The sequence below is a fragment of the Ovis aries genome, chromosome 6, assembly GCF_016772045.2.
Source record: "Ovis aries strain OAR_USU_Benz2616 breed Rambouillet chromosome 6, ARS-UI_Ramb_v3.0, whole genome shotgun sequence".
NCBI lineage: Eukaryota > Metazoa > Chordata > Mammalia > Artiodactyla > Bovidae > Ovis > Ovis aries.
Genome location: NC_056059.1, coordinates 112,611,633 through 112,627,969, shown reverse-complemented (window position 1 = coordinate 112,627,969; position 16,337 = coordinate 112,611,633). Strand labels below are relative to the sequence as shown.

General features: G+C 41.3%; 1 protein-coding gene across 13 annotated transcripts in view; it reads left to right on the top strand.

Annotated features, from left to right (window-relative positions):
• The window catches only part of LDB2 (LIM domain binding 2), a 468,402-nt gene that overhangs the window by 365,854 nt on the left and 86,211 nt on the right, over nucleotides 1–16,337 (top strand). For all 13 annotated transcript variants that reach the window (XM_012180398.4, XM_042251909.1, XM_012180396.4 and 10 more), the window contains exon 3: nucleotides 10,132–10,304. In XM_012180398.4, coding sequence (XP_012035788.1) covers nucleotides 10,132–10,304 — 173 coding nt within the window. The remainder of the gene's footprint in view (nucleotides 1–10,131; nucleotides 10,305–16,337) is intronic.

Here is a 16,337-nt window from a genome sequence, read left to right as displayed (position 1 = left end):
CTACCCTTGCACAATGTCGTTATCAAAACTGTGGGTCAAAGAAATAAAGAATTTTGCCCATCATGAGAGGCACATAAGTGAGAAAAACACTCTGTGGTATAGCTGAAAAAAAAATCACGGACCAAAGTTCTCTGATTATGCCCAATCACTGGGTGAATTAAATAAGGTGAAATGAGGCAAGTCTTACACGTAAATTCTTGGAACTTTTAAACTGTAAATCCATTCATGGATTGCACTCACTCATTCAGCAAACATGTATGGGTTCCATTTGTGTGTCCAGAATGAATAAACAATGGAGAACAAGAACAAGCCATGAGTTGCATCCTATTATATTTGTCCTTAACTAATGAACTCACAACTCTAAGAATCACTTGACCAGAAGCTCCCTAAGAGCGGGATGAGATTTATCACAGTCTGCACTGTTCTTCCAGCATCTCTGCTAGGTGGTGTCGAATAGAAGTCTTCTGGTAGAAAACGGAAGAAAAATGCCTATTAGATTTCTGGGAGGAACAAAAAACTTTGTGGCACTTTGGAACCGTGTTGACAGGTGGATGACACATTTAAAAGCAGCAGCTTCATCAGATCATAATATAATATAATACGTTGAAAAACAGAGTAAGTCTGTCTGATCACATCATTGGCTAAAGCCTGAAACTGCTGTTGATCTGCACTGAGATTGAGCTGCCAGTCTTTGCAGCAGCCAAGAAGTTTCTGGATAGTCTGGCCCCACCTCCTTTTCTGAACTCACCTGTCATCTCACTCTCCAGGACTGTGGTCCCGCCACACTTCCTTCTTTCTGACCCTGGGACACACCAGGCTCATTCAATTCCAGCTCACTTCTGTCTTAGGGCTTTTGCCTTATAGGACCTTTTCGTTCCCAGATGCTCACATGACCTGTCCAGCCTAGACTCAGCTCCATCAAAACCTCACCACTGCAGCGTTGCTGACCAGCCAACCTAAACCAGCCTGCCTTCCTTCCCTACCAGTTTTATTCTGTCTTCCCACTTGTCTGCTATTTATCTCCAGCACCTAGAACAATGTTTGGCCTATAGCAGGTACTTAATAAACGTATATTGAATGAAAGTCTTTGAAATAGCAAGAAAGAAGAACGTTTAAATCAGATTGCTCTGTTTACAAAAAGTAGTTAAAGGTACATGACAATGAAGATAATTTATGAAAGTCAAGTGATTTGGGCTTGTTTACCTTCATCAAGACAAAGAAATCTGCCTTAATCCTGTATCACCCCCATCAAAGTTCAAGCATGTTTTAATTTCATCGTTTTGATTATATAGTTATATTTGGTGGCTCAGTAGTAAAGAATCTTCCTGTCAATGCAGAAGCTGCAGGATATGCAAGTTCAATCCCAGGGTCAGGAAGATCCCCTGGAGGAGGAACCGGCAACCCACTCCAGCATTCTTGCCTGGAGAATCCCATGGACAGAGGCTCCCGTGGGCCACAGTCCATGGGGCTTGCAGAGTCACACACAACTGAGCTACTGTGTATGATGTCACAAGGACCATAAATAAAAACATCAGTATTGTTTATTTCAGTACTAGAAGCATTCCCATTATGTTAGCATAATGTATTTACTAATTTCTGAATTCAGAGAAGTCTAAAGTTGACTGAATCTTCACGTGTATTATGAGTAGAATTTTGTACGTATGATGTAGTGGTATCTCTCGTAGAATTTCCTTTTGAATTTTTGAGGTACTGCAGTTTTAGAACAACTCTACAAAAACTACTCAGATTTAGGCAACCGGTTTATCCATTGTCATGTTCATGAAAAAAAATGTTTAAAAATCATAGTTATCAATTGCTTTATAATAATTAACTATGCCTAATTAAAAGCACTAATGCACAATATGGTAGCATGATTTCCTTTTCCAATGAGGTAGAAAATCACTAGTTAAATAATTGTCAAGAGTGAAGTGGTCCTAATATATTGTTAGTTATATGCATTGTTCTTATTCCCCATTTTCATTTAATTCCCTCAACCTTTTACATTTTTTGGAGTGAATTTTCTTTGAAAGGTGAAGTTATAGGCATTTAGAATATAAGGGATGACCCCGAACCAAAAGGTCTTCGACAATGGTTTTCAGAGCACTGAAGATCTGAACACTAGAACCTCAGTTTGGCCAGGATCTTTACCAAGAGCTTAGCGTCACGTCTAATAAGCTATCTGAGAGTTAGACACTCCCCACACTAGGAGTAATTGTTACATTGATTTCCCTAGAAGTATCTGAGTATGCTCATTTCACCACAGCCTCATCAGGTTGATGTTCTAATCTCTTTAATTTTATTCTAATATGTATTTTCGTTACTAGTTTTAATTTTATTCTAATATGTATTTTGGTTACTAGTTTGAACGTTTTCTCGTGTGATTATTTTCTTCTTGCAATTTCCTTCATGTGAATTCCTTCTAAACATCCTCAAGAGTTTAAGAAAAGCATTTCATAATTATTAGCAGAGACAAACTGCTCCAAAAGGCGGATGCTTATATCTTCTCAGTGATTAAGAGCTACCAATGTGTACCATTTGGTTTCTAAATAGGGGGGAAATCAGCTAATATCTACAGGTATCCTGTAGACAGCTCGATGTCTACAAGTAACCCTTATGAGAAGAAAGAGAAGCTAGATCCTGCCTCCACAGTTCCATCAGCCCTCCAATTTTCCCAGCAAGAATTTCTGGGGAAGTGGTGCCAATAGTTGGGGACAAACAGAACAAGGGAAAACTTCCCGAGGAACTGGAATTCAGAGCTCAGCACCAAATTCCCTTTGGATAATGGGCTTTCCTGGTGGCTCAGATGGTAAAGAATCTGCCTGCAATGCAGGAGACCAGGGTTCAGTCCCTGGGTTGGGAAGATTTCCTGAGGAAGGAAATGGCAACCCACTCCAGTATTCTTGCCTGGGAATTCTTATGGACTGAGGAACTGGTGGGCTACAGTCCATGCGATCGCAGAGTCAGACACAACTGAGCGAATAGCATACACACACACACACAGACACACACACACACACACAAATTGTTAGCTATTCTGAACTAATCGTGTTTACCTACAAGGTAGAGCATTGTTTAAACATTCTTTATACACATTTCAGACTCCTGAATAATTTAATCTGTGATCTTCTTTTCTGTTTCATAAACACATGGATAAATATCATATACAGTATTCCACTCACATAATATCACAGAAAATCTTCTCATGCTATCTGACTCTCCATACTCCCTCTTTCCAGTTTTTTGGAGCTTTGACCTAAATGTGTTAGAAAAATAGAATCACTTTTATAATTATTAGAATCTTAATCTCTTTTCAAGTATATTTGAAAGATACAATCCCTTTCATGGAGGCACAAATGTAGATTTCTCATATCAATACTTAAAATTATTTTTTATTCCAAGGATTAACGTATCAATGTAAAGCATAGGTGTAGCTTATGAGTGGGACAGTATGCAACTTAAATAGATTCAGAATTGGTATGGCTGATGAATTAGGGGTCCACGGGGTCTAAATCTGAAATGTTCACTTTAAAGTCATTTATATTAGGCTTGGTGGTGTGGATGCACCATTTATTAAATTAAAAGGACATTTTAATCTTAGTGCCTCAAAAGTAATAAAATTGTACCTCAAATTCAGGATTCAGGAGAAAACGGCAAAGTTCAAAATCACAAATCTATTTTTAAACTTTATTTTTACATTATGTTACAGATACTTAGATATTTGTTATGAGAAATGAGGTGTTGAGACAAGGACAAAAATCTATCTTTGTGTTTCCAGCACCTGCCAAGGAGCTTTGCACCTGCTCTGGGTTCTGTAAAGGTTTATAGAGGAAATCAATGAACACGCTATAGAGCGGGCTCCTCAAACACATGCAATTCTTTTTTCTGGTTTCTCTTCCCATTCATTGCACATTAAATGTTGTATCTAGTGTGCATGTGTGTGCTGTATTTTTGACTCCACTCCCTTGTAGAACAGAAGCTCTTTGATTGCAGACAGAATAACAGCCTCCCAGAAAAGTTCAGTCCTAACCCCTGGAACCTATGAAGACGTTACCTTTTGGCAAAATGAACTTTGCAGATTCGATTAAATGAAGGATCTTGAGGTGGGCAATGATCTTGGATTATTTGGGTGGGCCCAGTGTGCTCAGGGGGGCTTCCCAGGTGACTCAGTGGGTAAAGAATCTGCCTGCAGTGAAGGAGATGCAGGAGACCTGGGTTCAGTCCCTGGCTCAGGAAGACCCCCATGGAGGAGGCCACGGCAGCCCACTTCAGTATCTGCCTGGAGAATCCCCCGGGCAGAGGAGCCTGGCGGGCTGCAGTCTGCGGGGTCGCAAGGAGTCAGACACGCCTGAAGCAACCGAGCACACGCACAGGCACGCTGCACTCACAAGGGCCCTTCACAGTGGGAGAGGGAGGCAGAGGAGGAGGCAAGGATAAGACCACGTAGAGCCCACCCACCATTGCTGACTCTGAAGATGGAGGAAGTGGCCACAGTCAGGCAGTAAGAGAGAGCCTGTGGATGCTGGAAGAGCAGGAAAAGTGAGTCTCCCCTAGAGCCTCTAGAAAGGAGCACAGCCCTGCTGACACCTTAATTTGGGCCCAGCAAGACCCACGTCAGACTGTCAGAACTATAAGATAAGTAATAGATGATAGATAAATAATAGAGGGTAGATAGACAGGTGGACGTCAAGGCTCTAAGTTTGTTGCTGTTGTTTAGTTGCTAAATCATGTCCAGCTCTGAGGCCCCATGGGCTGTGGGCCCCCAGGCTCCTCTCTCCAAGGGATTTCCCAGGCAAGAAAATTAGATTGGCTTGTCATCTCCTTCTCCAGGGATCTTCCCAACCCAAAGATCGAACCTGCGTCTCCAGCATTGGCAGGTGGATTGTTTACTACTGAGCCGTCAGGGAAACCCAAGTTTGTAGGAGCAACGATTAAAATACAGGTATAGTCTTTGACAACTTTTTCTTATCACTTCCTCTTTATTTTGTGTGTCCACTCTTTATTCCATGCTGAAACAGGACAACATGAATCAAGATATCTCTGTTCACTAATTGCAGAAATCTAACACAAACTCGAGCAAAAAAGTAGGGGTACGTATTTCACATAAGTGAAACCTCCAAGAGATGGAGTTGGCTTCTGTCCCAGCTAAGATGAGACCCGCATCAGTCCACAGAGAGTCAGTCTCTCTGATCTGCTTCCTCTGTACAGAATTTCTACAATTCACATGCTTTTCGTGGCAAAACTATCCTCTTCCAGGGAAGAATTCCAATTCGTCCATCTTTGTAGCCTAAGAGATTGAAAGTCTGCTGTGATTAACCTTTGCTGTATTTAGAAATGCCCCAAGATGCTTGTTTTATTGACCCATGATTCTGCAGTTTGGGCAAAGTCTCTGGAAGGCAACTAGCTTCTGATCCATGTAAGACATGCTCAAGGCAGCTCTTTGGGGGCTCAAGTGTCCAGAACGTCCTTCCTCATGCAAGCTACTGCTGGCTGTTGGCTGGATGCTCAACTGGGGATGTTGTCCTTTGTACTCCCCTTCGTGCGACTGTTCCACGTGGCTAGGTTGGGCTTCTTGCAGGATGGCAGTTTTAAGAGTAGTTGGACTTTGCACATAGCAACCTGTTTTTCCCTTAAGCTCAAGGTGGAAGCATCTAGGCCTTACCAGGTTTGGGCCCCAATAGACACAAAGTTACTTGTGCCACTTTATATATTTTTTTATTTATTTATTTTTAATTGGAGGATAATCGCTTTACAATATTGTGTTGGTTTCTACCATATGTCTACATGAATCAGCCACAGGTATAGGCATGTCTCCTCCCCCTTGAACCTCCCGCCCTCCCCCCACTCCATCCCGCCACTCTGTTGTTCAGTCACTCAGTCATGTCTGACTCTTTGCGACCCTATGGACTGCCGCACACCAGGCTTCCCTGTCCTTCACCATCTCCCACAGCTTGCTCAAACTCATGTCCGTTGAGACAGTGATTTCCATCCAGCCATCTCCATCCTCTGTCGTCCCCTTCTCCCCCTGCCTTCAATCTTTCTCAGCATTAGGGCCTTTTCTAATGAGTCAGCTCTTTGCATCAGGTGACCAAAGTATCGGAGCTTCAGCTTCAGCATCAGTCCTTCCAATAAGTATTCAGGGCTGATCTCCTTTAGGATGGATTTGTTGGATCTCCTTGCAGTCCAAGGGACTCTCAAGAGTCTTCTCCAACACCACAGTTCAAAAGCATCAGTTCTTCGGTGCTCAGCTTTCTTTATGGTCCAACTCTCACATCCATACTTGACTACCAGAAAAACCATAGCTTTGACTAGATGGACCTTTGTCAGCAAAGTAATGTCTCAGCTTTTTAATATGCTGTCTACGTTGCTTATAGCTTTTCTTCCAAGGGAGCAAGTGTATTTTAATTTCCCACCCCTCTAGGTTGTCACAGAATTCGGATTTGAGCTCCCTGCATCATGCGGCAAGTTTCCACTGACTATTTTATACAGGGCACGGCACACATGTCAGTGCCTTCTCTCCATTCGTCCCCTTCTCTGCTTCCCTGGCTGTGTCCACAAGTCAGTTCTCTGTGTCTGCCTTTCCATTTCTGCCCCGCAGATAGGTTCATCAGTACCCTCTTTCTAGACTCTATATAAATACGTTAATATAGGATATTTGTCTTTTTCTTCTGGATTTATTTCACTCTGTGTAATCTTCAAAAACCAGATGCTGGAGACAGTGCTAAGAAAGGGGATCCTTCTTGCCCTGTTGGTGGGACTGCACATTGATACAACCACTATGGAGAATGGTGCAGAGATTGCTTGAAAGACTAGGAATGAAACTACACTATGACCCAGCATTCCCAAGACTGGGCAGATATCCTGAGAAAACTGTAATTGAAAAAGACACATGTACCCCAGTGTTCACCGCAGCATGATTTACAATAGCTAGGACATGGAAGCAACCTAGGTGTCTGTCAACAGATAGATGGATGAGGAAGTTGTGCTGTACGGACACAGTGGAATATTGCATGTGTGCTTGCTAAGTCACTTCAGTCATGTCCCACTGTTTGCAACCTGTGGACTGAAGTCACCAGGCTCCTCTGTCCATGGGGATTCTCCAGACAAGAATACTGGAGTGGGTTGCCATGCCCTCCTCCAGGAGATTGTCTCGACCCAGGAATTGAACCTGAACCTCTTATGTGTTCCTGCATTGACAGCCAGATTCTTTACCACTAGCCTCCTAGGAAGCCCCAGTGAAATATTACTCAGCCATAAAAAAGGAATGGGCTTGACTCAGTTCTAATGAGGTAGATGAACCTAGAGCTTATACAGAGTGAAGTAAGCCACCTTCTATTTATGAAAGCAGATCACAGGATCCAGGCCGATCTGAAAAGAGGAGGCTACATATGGAAGGTTGTGAATCCCACTGCTGTGATGCAGTGGGGTCATCAGAGTAGCTAGTCTACCACAGAGGATAACAGAGCTTCGTGCATGATGGTCCAAGTCAGACAGCGGGAAAATGGTAGATGTAGTCCAACAAAGGACACGGGACTGAAAACAACCCTCAGGTATCCTTAACAATCATCTCCTTCAGTGATAGAGCGGATTCAGTGAAGCAAAGTCGCCACCCTCTACGTCTATTGAGTATAGAGCTTGTGCATTATCTGGAGTCAGAGAGGCCATACCAGACGCACACGGATACCCTATAATTCCCCTTATACACGTCACCTAGAGTAGTGACATTCATAAAGTCAGATGCCAGGGAACAGGGGGTCAGGAGGCAGGGAGGGGGAGGTAGTGTTTAAAGGGGACGGAGTTTCAGTTTAGGAAGGTGAAAACTTCAGGAGGTGGGTGATGGTGAGAGTTGCCCAGCAAAGTGAACATACTTTTAAAATAGTATGCTTTGTTTTATGTGACTTTTATCACACAAAAAAAGATTGAAAAATTTCAATTGAAAGTTAAGGAATTTTGAAGGTTTTTTCCATTTGAATTTCCTTAAACTATGAATGAAAATAATGCTTACATATAGCAAACACTACTACAGAGAAATTAAATTGTGCATGATTCATGAATAAATGATAATGTGGCTAATCCAATGATGCTTATTTGCATAACCTTTTTAATGTGACAATTCCTTGGATATTGTAGTGAAATATTTTCACCCTACATCTATATTTTTATGGTGTGTGTTTACTTTCCACAGTACAGATCCCAAAATGTCAAATTGCTAGAGCTGATTTATGGTAATTAGTTTTAACTTGGAATATTTGAAATGCGTTTAATTAATTTTAGCTGTTTAGCAAAGTACAATAAGGTTTTTCATATTAGCAAAGTTTTCTTTATGACATATCAGCTATGTATATGTTTAAGGATATGATGGACTCAAATGACTCTTCTTTGAATTTTATATTTAGCAAATAAACATGCACGATTGGGGATTAGGCAGTATTTAGGAAGTGTATGTATAAGGATTATTTAGGATGAAATTGCCAAAGATCCTGGAATATTCAGCACACACTTGTTGATTGATTTCACTGCAGTAAATATGAAGCAATAACAACTATATAAATTATTCAGAGACTAGGCATTCACATTGGGATTCTTTAGCGATCACTTCAGAAAACATTTGGCAGAGTATTCTTTTTATAGTATTTTTTCCAAATCCGTGTACAAAAGAGATATAGATTCATACAAAATGGATTAATACTGATTCTTTTAAAATGAAATTAAACACTTTTAAACATTCAAGTGATGATTGAATGATCTTTCCTACTAAAGCACTCTATGGTAATGTATTTATCTTAAATATTATTTTTGTCTTTCAGGAAGCCTTATATAGTAAATGTAAGAGATTTATTAAAATCTTGAAATCGCTTGAGAGTGCTTTAGTACTTTGCCTCAAAATCTGCACATAGGCAAAATTCCTGATATTATGAGTTGGGATTTTCAGTGTAAGAGGATTTAAAATCTCTGCTAAAGCAAGGGCTTGTTAGCTGTTTCTAAGCATCATATATCAGAGAGACCCAGCTACTTACGAATCCCTCAAACTAAAATGGGACAGGACAGGACAGGACACGCAGAATGAAAGAGACCAATTTAGACCAAGTAGAAGGTATCAAGTTTTCTTAAGATGGCCCTTTGATTCTGGAAAGAGATTTTCTTTCAACTCCAGAAGCAGATAGAGCAGTGTGCATTCACGTAGGTATGGATTTCTTTGTATACAGATAGGGATCACTTGTTAAAGATATCCATTCATTAAAGCAGTTTGAGACATGGTGTTGGAAAGTGTTTCAATGTAGATAGATTTTTTTTAAGTTTTTATTTTATGTTGGAGTATATCTGATTAACAATATTGTGATAGTTTCAGGGGAACTGCAAAGGGATCCAACCATACATATACATAATATCCATTCACCCCCAAACTCCCTTCCCATCCAGACTGCCACATAACGTTGAACAGAGCTCCCTGTGCCATGCAGTAGGTCCTTGCTGGTTACTCATTTTAAATAGAACAGTGTGTACATGTCCATCCCAAACTCCTATGGGTGTTTGCAGATTTGACGTTAGAGACCCCAGTTATCTACTCATAAGTCACGTGACTTTCAAACATTCCTAATAACTTTTACTCCTATGATAATCATTGTGCTTCCTACAGTTCCCTAGTCTTTTGACTTTGTGCTGAAGATCCAGTGAGCGAGTGAAGCCCCAAAATAATTCATAGCCCACAAAGCATTACATTATCAAAACTTATATTATTATGACTGCTACTACTGATAAAACATGATTGAGTAACTGCTGTGCAATCCATTGAAAAGTGCAAGTGGATTGGATATGTTTTATTTTTTGAAAATATGTTAACTTAGAGAATATCCATGAGGTCAAAAGTCATCAGCATTTCCCCCTTTATGTTTAAAGTACTAACTCTTACATTATTGATGGACGCCAAATCTGGAGAGATGACTGCATAGATTCTTCGTGAAGAGATTCGATTTTATTAGCTGTAAGCCGTAAGGGATATGGCAGTTGGTAAGGAGAAAAGCTTTGCCTGTTGCTATGATCTGTATCCAGTTGGAGGTCTGGCCGTGGTGTGGGGTATATGGGACGATCCGGACATGATTGTTGATGGTTTGTTTCTCTGTGTGTCTCTTCCAGCTATCGGCAGGACCCTCATCCCTCGTTATTTTAGCACTGTGTTTGAAGGAGGGGTGACCGACCTGTATTACGTTCTCAAACACTCGAAAGAGTCCTACCACAACTCATCCATCACCGTGGACTGCGACCAGTGTGTGATGGTCACCCAGCATGGGAAGCCCATGTTTACCAAGGTACGGGCTGGGCTCGGCGACAAGGCTTGCTCTTCTCTGGGTGTGCTGGAGGATACTGATTAGGGTTTTCTTCTGGAACTTTAAGCTGACCTCTCACATGTCAGATACGAGCAGCCCTGTGAGGTCATCTTTTTGGTTTGTAACCCAGCAAGACTCTCTGGGGGAGCCCTGTGCATTTGATACAGACCCCAAGAAAGTCAAACAGGATAAACCTTCAAGAAAGAGAAGAGAGTTTTGGCTGCCTATCAAACTTAGGCTACTAAATTACAATTTCGGTGGTTTTTTTTTTTTTTTAATTGAGATATAATTGACATTTAACAGACTTCTCTGGTAAAGACTCTACCTGTTAGGCGGGAGACACAGGTTTGATCCCTGGGTTGGGAAGATCCCCTGGAGAAGGGAATGGCAACCCACTCCATTATTCTTGCCTGGAGAATTCCGGGGACTGAGGGGTCTGGCGGGCTACAGTCCATGGATTCACAGAGTGTCGGACACTACTGAGCGACTAACACTTATACCACTTACACGTAACAGTGTATTTGTGTTACGTTTACAACATGTTGATTTGATATATGTGCATATTGTGAGGTGCTTACTAGTAAGTTTAGTTAACATCCATCACTATGCTCAGTCACTCAGTCGTATCCAACTCTTTGCGACCCCATGGACTGTAGCCCCCCAAGCTCCTCTGTCCATGGGATTTCCCATGCAAAAATACTGGAGTGGGTTGCCATGCCCTCCTCCAGGGGATCTTCCTGACCCAGGGATCGAACCCAGCTCTCCCACATTACAGGCAGATTCTTTACTGTCTGCGCCACCAAGGAAGACCCCCAACCATCACTCACTTCAGTTCAGTCGCTCAGTGGTGTCTGACTCTTTACGACCCCATGAATCGCAGCATGCCAGACCTCCCTGTCCATCACCAACTCCCAGAGTTCACCCAAACTCATGTGCATCGAGTCGGTGATGCCATCCAGCCACTACACATGCTTAAAATCTCTTTCTTGTGACAAGCCCTTTAACACATTATTGACTGGGGGATTTTTTTTTAGAAACTAATGCCTGTGGTGTTAATATGTCTCTGGTCAGTAATGTGTTAAAGACTATTAGTAACTTCCAAATATACACCACTCGAAAGATACTATGTATAATTCACTCTAGCCCATGATGATATACATTACATAGAACTTCAGTTTTGATACTCAGGGATATCCTACAACTAAAAGAACATTCTTCTATTATTGTGAAGTCAGTATTTGTGCTTTGTTACTGAAATTAAAGTTTTTAAAGCTGAATTCAAATATTAAGAAGCAGGGGGAACATCAACAAACCACAATTCAACTAGTCATAATCTTTAAGGAATACAAAAGTATAAAAGGAACACTATAGACAATCCCTTTGTATCATCTCCCAAGCAGAAAAATTAGTAAGAATAAATATTTAGTCAAAGAATCTGGCAAATGGAAGTTTATTTTAATGAACACTAGTTCACTGCGTTTTGACTAAGACTCAGTGTGAAACTAATTTGTAACATCAACAAGACCAGTTCTTTCTTTTAGCTGAAAACACAAATGACATCCTTCTCTTTATAGTTAAGAGAAGCTGAATTATCAGGGTTAATTGCGGAAGCCTAAATTATAAAACTGAAGATGTGTCTGCTACTTACACACTATTTTGCTGAAAGAGTAGATATAAAACATTTATTATTTAAAGTATTCTTTGATCTTGGTGCAATTTCACCTTTCTGGTGCCCACAGGGGTGTTAAAAACCACAGGCAAAGAAAATGCTTATATAAATGCAAAAACGAATCATCCAATGCCATTGAGTTTATGGTGTCTTGATTATCATCCACAGAAATTTTAAATGTGGAACAGGAGGAGGGTTTTTCCCACTTTCCCTTTTTAACCACTGAGCGGAGAGAAAAGCTGTCAGTCTGGGATAAGGAAGATTCCCACTGCGTGTGTTGGAGCGTGCTGGTCTTGAGAGTTTTGCTGTGTGGAGAGGAATGGTCACCTGGGTGATGGTTTACTCTGCCCATGACTCACTTGTTTTTGAAGACACCAAACATTTACATCACCTTGTGGATACAGGAGCCATTTCTAGCATTATAAAGCCCTAGCGCTGCAGGGAAAGCCTTTTTCTGTTGCCTCAGTGTCCTTTGTTGTAGGCTTAGTGTTACTTTCCCCGGAAAAGGGAATGGCAACCCACTCCAGTATTCTGCGACTGAGCTAACACACACATACATGGTGCTACTTTTGGGCTTTCCACGTGGCGCTAGTGGTAAAGAATCCGCCTGCCGATGCGAGAGACATAGGAGACACGGGTCCGATCCCTGGGTCAGGAAGATCCCCTGGAGAAGGAGATGGCACCCCGTTCCAGTACTCTTGCCTGGAAAATCCCACGGACCGAGGAGCCCGGCGGGCTACAGTCCACGGGGCTGCAAAGAGTCGGACACAAGTGAGCCACTGCCACACTAACACTCGTGTTACTTTTAGGTCATTCACGAAAAACACACCAGTTCCTTATGCTTTCAGAGAAAAAAGAAACCCGTGATAATTAAACTTGGCTGTAATGAAGGAGCTACTTCCCAAGCCTGTAGCCACTGAAAATAAAAATGCATATTGCAAGGAGCCTTTCATATATTTCCTCCATTTCTTTCTCAGACCGAAACTTTTTTCAGAAGTGAACACAGTCAGTTGCTCTGAAGATATCATGCTGTGCATGCCAGATTGGTTTTAAATCAAAAAGAACCCCATTCTTCCTATGAATTGATAAGGTGTTTTTTTTTTTACTATTCAAATTAAGAAACCAAGGTTCTCCTCCGTTGCCTCCTCCTCCCTGCTGGAGCACTCCCTCTCACATGGCACCCCCTCCCACACGGGGACATTCTCCTGAACTCAGCTCTCTGGGTTTCAAGCTTTAATTATTTAGATCACCCATCTGACTCTACTCCGTGGCAATACTTTTGCCAGCTCCGGTAATGAATATTTCTATACTGTGATGAAAAATATCACTTTCTGGGAAATGTAGCTTAGCTGTGTGGCCTTCGTCCAGATGCTAATTATGCACATTTATTTTTAGAATATTCCAAAGCGTTTCATTTTCTCTCTCTCTCTCTTTTTTTTTTTTTTGCTCCTTGGGTGATTATTATACTACCCAAAGAATCTTTCCAATTTTTCTTTTGTTCTTACATTAATTAAAAATAACTCATCTTTGTGTAATGAAATAATATGGTGATTTAGTAGAAATCAGAAAGCTAATGACCTTTCAGTATCACAAAGAAAAACAGTTTGGTAGCTGATGCTTAATTTTTTTTTAAAGCGGAGCCTGCTATTAGTACATGGTATCACTTAGCACATTATGTGTAGGCATTTTCACATTGTTCTAATTTAGACTATCAATAAACTCTAATTCTCCAAATAACGTTTGACTCTGCATTTCTGAGTTGCTTTTATGAAAATGTGGTCAACTGGTGAATCAAAAATCAGCCACAGCCTTAATCAACAGTAATATTTAATATTCTTCAGGACCACAAAGCATGTTTTGCAATTTCCTGACCCTAGGAACACTATAGATGCTGTAATGAGAGTTTTTACACATATATTCTGAAAGCTTTCTTTTCTGTATTCAACTTTGAATCAAATTGGAAACAAAGCTTAATAATCAGAAGAGCAATCCCCAAGGTTTTCAGAATTAAAGACCCTTGAATTATATTTGAGGATGTGAATTCTGGCCGATACTGAAAGGACCCTCTCTGAGATACATGTTGCATCATTTTGGGGTTCACAAACTGGAACCATAATTACAGCCATTATTGGACATCTTATCATTTCTATAAACACAGGCTATGGTCTTTCCTTATCTCAATTACTAACTGTGAAATTATTTACTACTGTGGAAAACTACCATGGAAATACCAACCAGTGTGGGTCTCCCTGGTAGCTCAGCTGGTAAAGAATCCGCCTGCAATGCAGGAAACCCCAGGTCTATTCCTGGGTTGGAAAGATGCCCTGGAGAAAGGATAGGCTACCCTCTCCAGTATTCCTGGACTCCCCTCAGAGTGGCTCAGACGGCAAAGAATCCACCCGCAATGCAGAAGACCTGGGTTCAATCCTTGGGTTAGGAGGATCCCCTGGAGAAGGGAATGGATACCCACTCCAGTATTCTTGCCTGGAGAATCCCATGGACAGAGGAGCCTGGTGGTCTACAGTCCACAGGGCCGCAAAGAGTCGGACATGAGTAACTTTCACTTTTTTCCAGTATGAACCCTCACTGATGTCTCTGACAGTTGGTTCACGATTCTTATTATGTTATACTCTTGGGTGTGTGCTCAGCCCTCAGTCGTGTCTGACTGTGACCCCATGGAATGTAGCTCCCCAGGCTACTCTGTCCATGGGATTTTCCAGACAGGACTACTGGAGTGGGTTGCCATGCCCTACTCCAGGGGATCTTTCCAACCCAGGGATTGAACCAGTGCCTCTTAAATCCAGCTGCATTGGCAGGTGAGTTCTTTATCATCAGCACCACCTGGAAAGCCCTTTATGCTCTCATCCTGACTCTAATGGAATTACTATAACATCAATGAGTATATCACTCTAATAAATGTATATATATGTATTTACATATGAGCTTCCTTGGTGGCTAAGTAGGTAAAGAATCTTCCTGCAATGCAGGAGACCCGGGTTCAATCCGTGAGTCAGGAAGATCCCCTGGAGAAGTAAATAGTAACCCACTCCAGTATTCTCGCCTGGGAAATTCCATGGACAGTGGAGCCTGAGGGGCAAAGGTGTCCATGGGATCACAAAGAGCTGGACACAACTTAGCAATTAAACCACTATGGATTTACATGTGCAGCATTTCCAAGTAAGATACACTGAGCTTTATGCAACTGTTAATCTAAAAGCCTTAGTCCATGCATACTGTTCTAAGCATAAAGACCAAGAAAAATTAAATTAATACTCCCATCTAACAAACATATTATATTTCGTAAAAGCTGCATGAGAATCATTTTGTTATACAACGACATGGTCAGTATTGCCTTACAATTACACAAAGAAAGAAAAGGGTTAAAAAGCTCCGGGTTAGTTTGAGAAATGTTCTTTTTTAGTACTCTTGTTCCTGGCCTACTCTCAAGCCAACACGTGATGCACTGAATGCCTGCCAGCCTCTTTCTTGTTGATCCTCCGGAGACCATCTGTGCTGGGGGCATTGATTAGAGTGTGTCTGCTGGGATTACATCTTTTCTGTTGCCATGCCAACTAATCAGCTGATTTTGGTTACCACAGAAACAAAATGTCAGAGCTCACAGTAACATGAATTCAGCACAACAGAAAATGTTTTCTTAATTGGGGACCCTTTTGAATTTGGATTCCAAGTGAAAGGCAGCTTTTTTTTTTTTTTTTTTAGAAAAAAAGGCCAACTTTAGATAAAAGCTACATTAATTGTATTGATTACAAGGAATGTGCAGAGTTTTTCTGAAAAGAAGAAACATTAATTCCTCTTCGTAAGCTATGCTCATTCTTTTTTAACTATTCCAAACAAGGAATATATATATGTATATATATTTTTTATTAAGCATCTCTATTTCATTTTCTGATTGTTGCATGTAAAATAAAATAAATCACAAAACCTTCAGTTTCCTTTGACCTCCATAAGCGGGGCAGGGGTTGGGAGGAGGCTGTGGGAAGAGCTGCTTGGGGAAGGTCAGCATTGATCAAATTGTCTCCCATCCTTTCATTCAAGGAAGTCACCAGGGCTTCTCAGATGCTAAAGAATCCACCTGCAATGCCAGAGACCTGGGTTCAATCCCCAAGTTGGGAAGACCCCTGGAGAAGGGAATGGATACATACTCCAGTGTCCTTGCCTGGAGAATTCCATGGACAGAGGAGCCTTGCAGGCTACAGTCCATGGGGTCACAAAGAGTCGGACACAACTGAGTGACTTTCAGGCCACTTCAGTCATTTAGTTTCCCTTAAAGAAAACACTCAACACAAGTGACTTAGATTCAATTCTCAGGATTCCTCTCTTGCTCA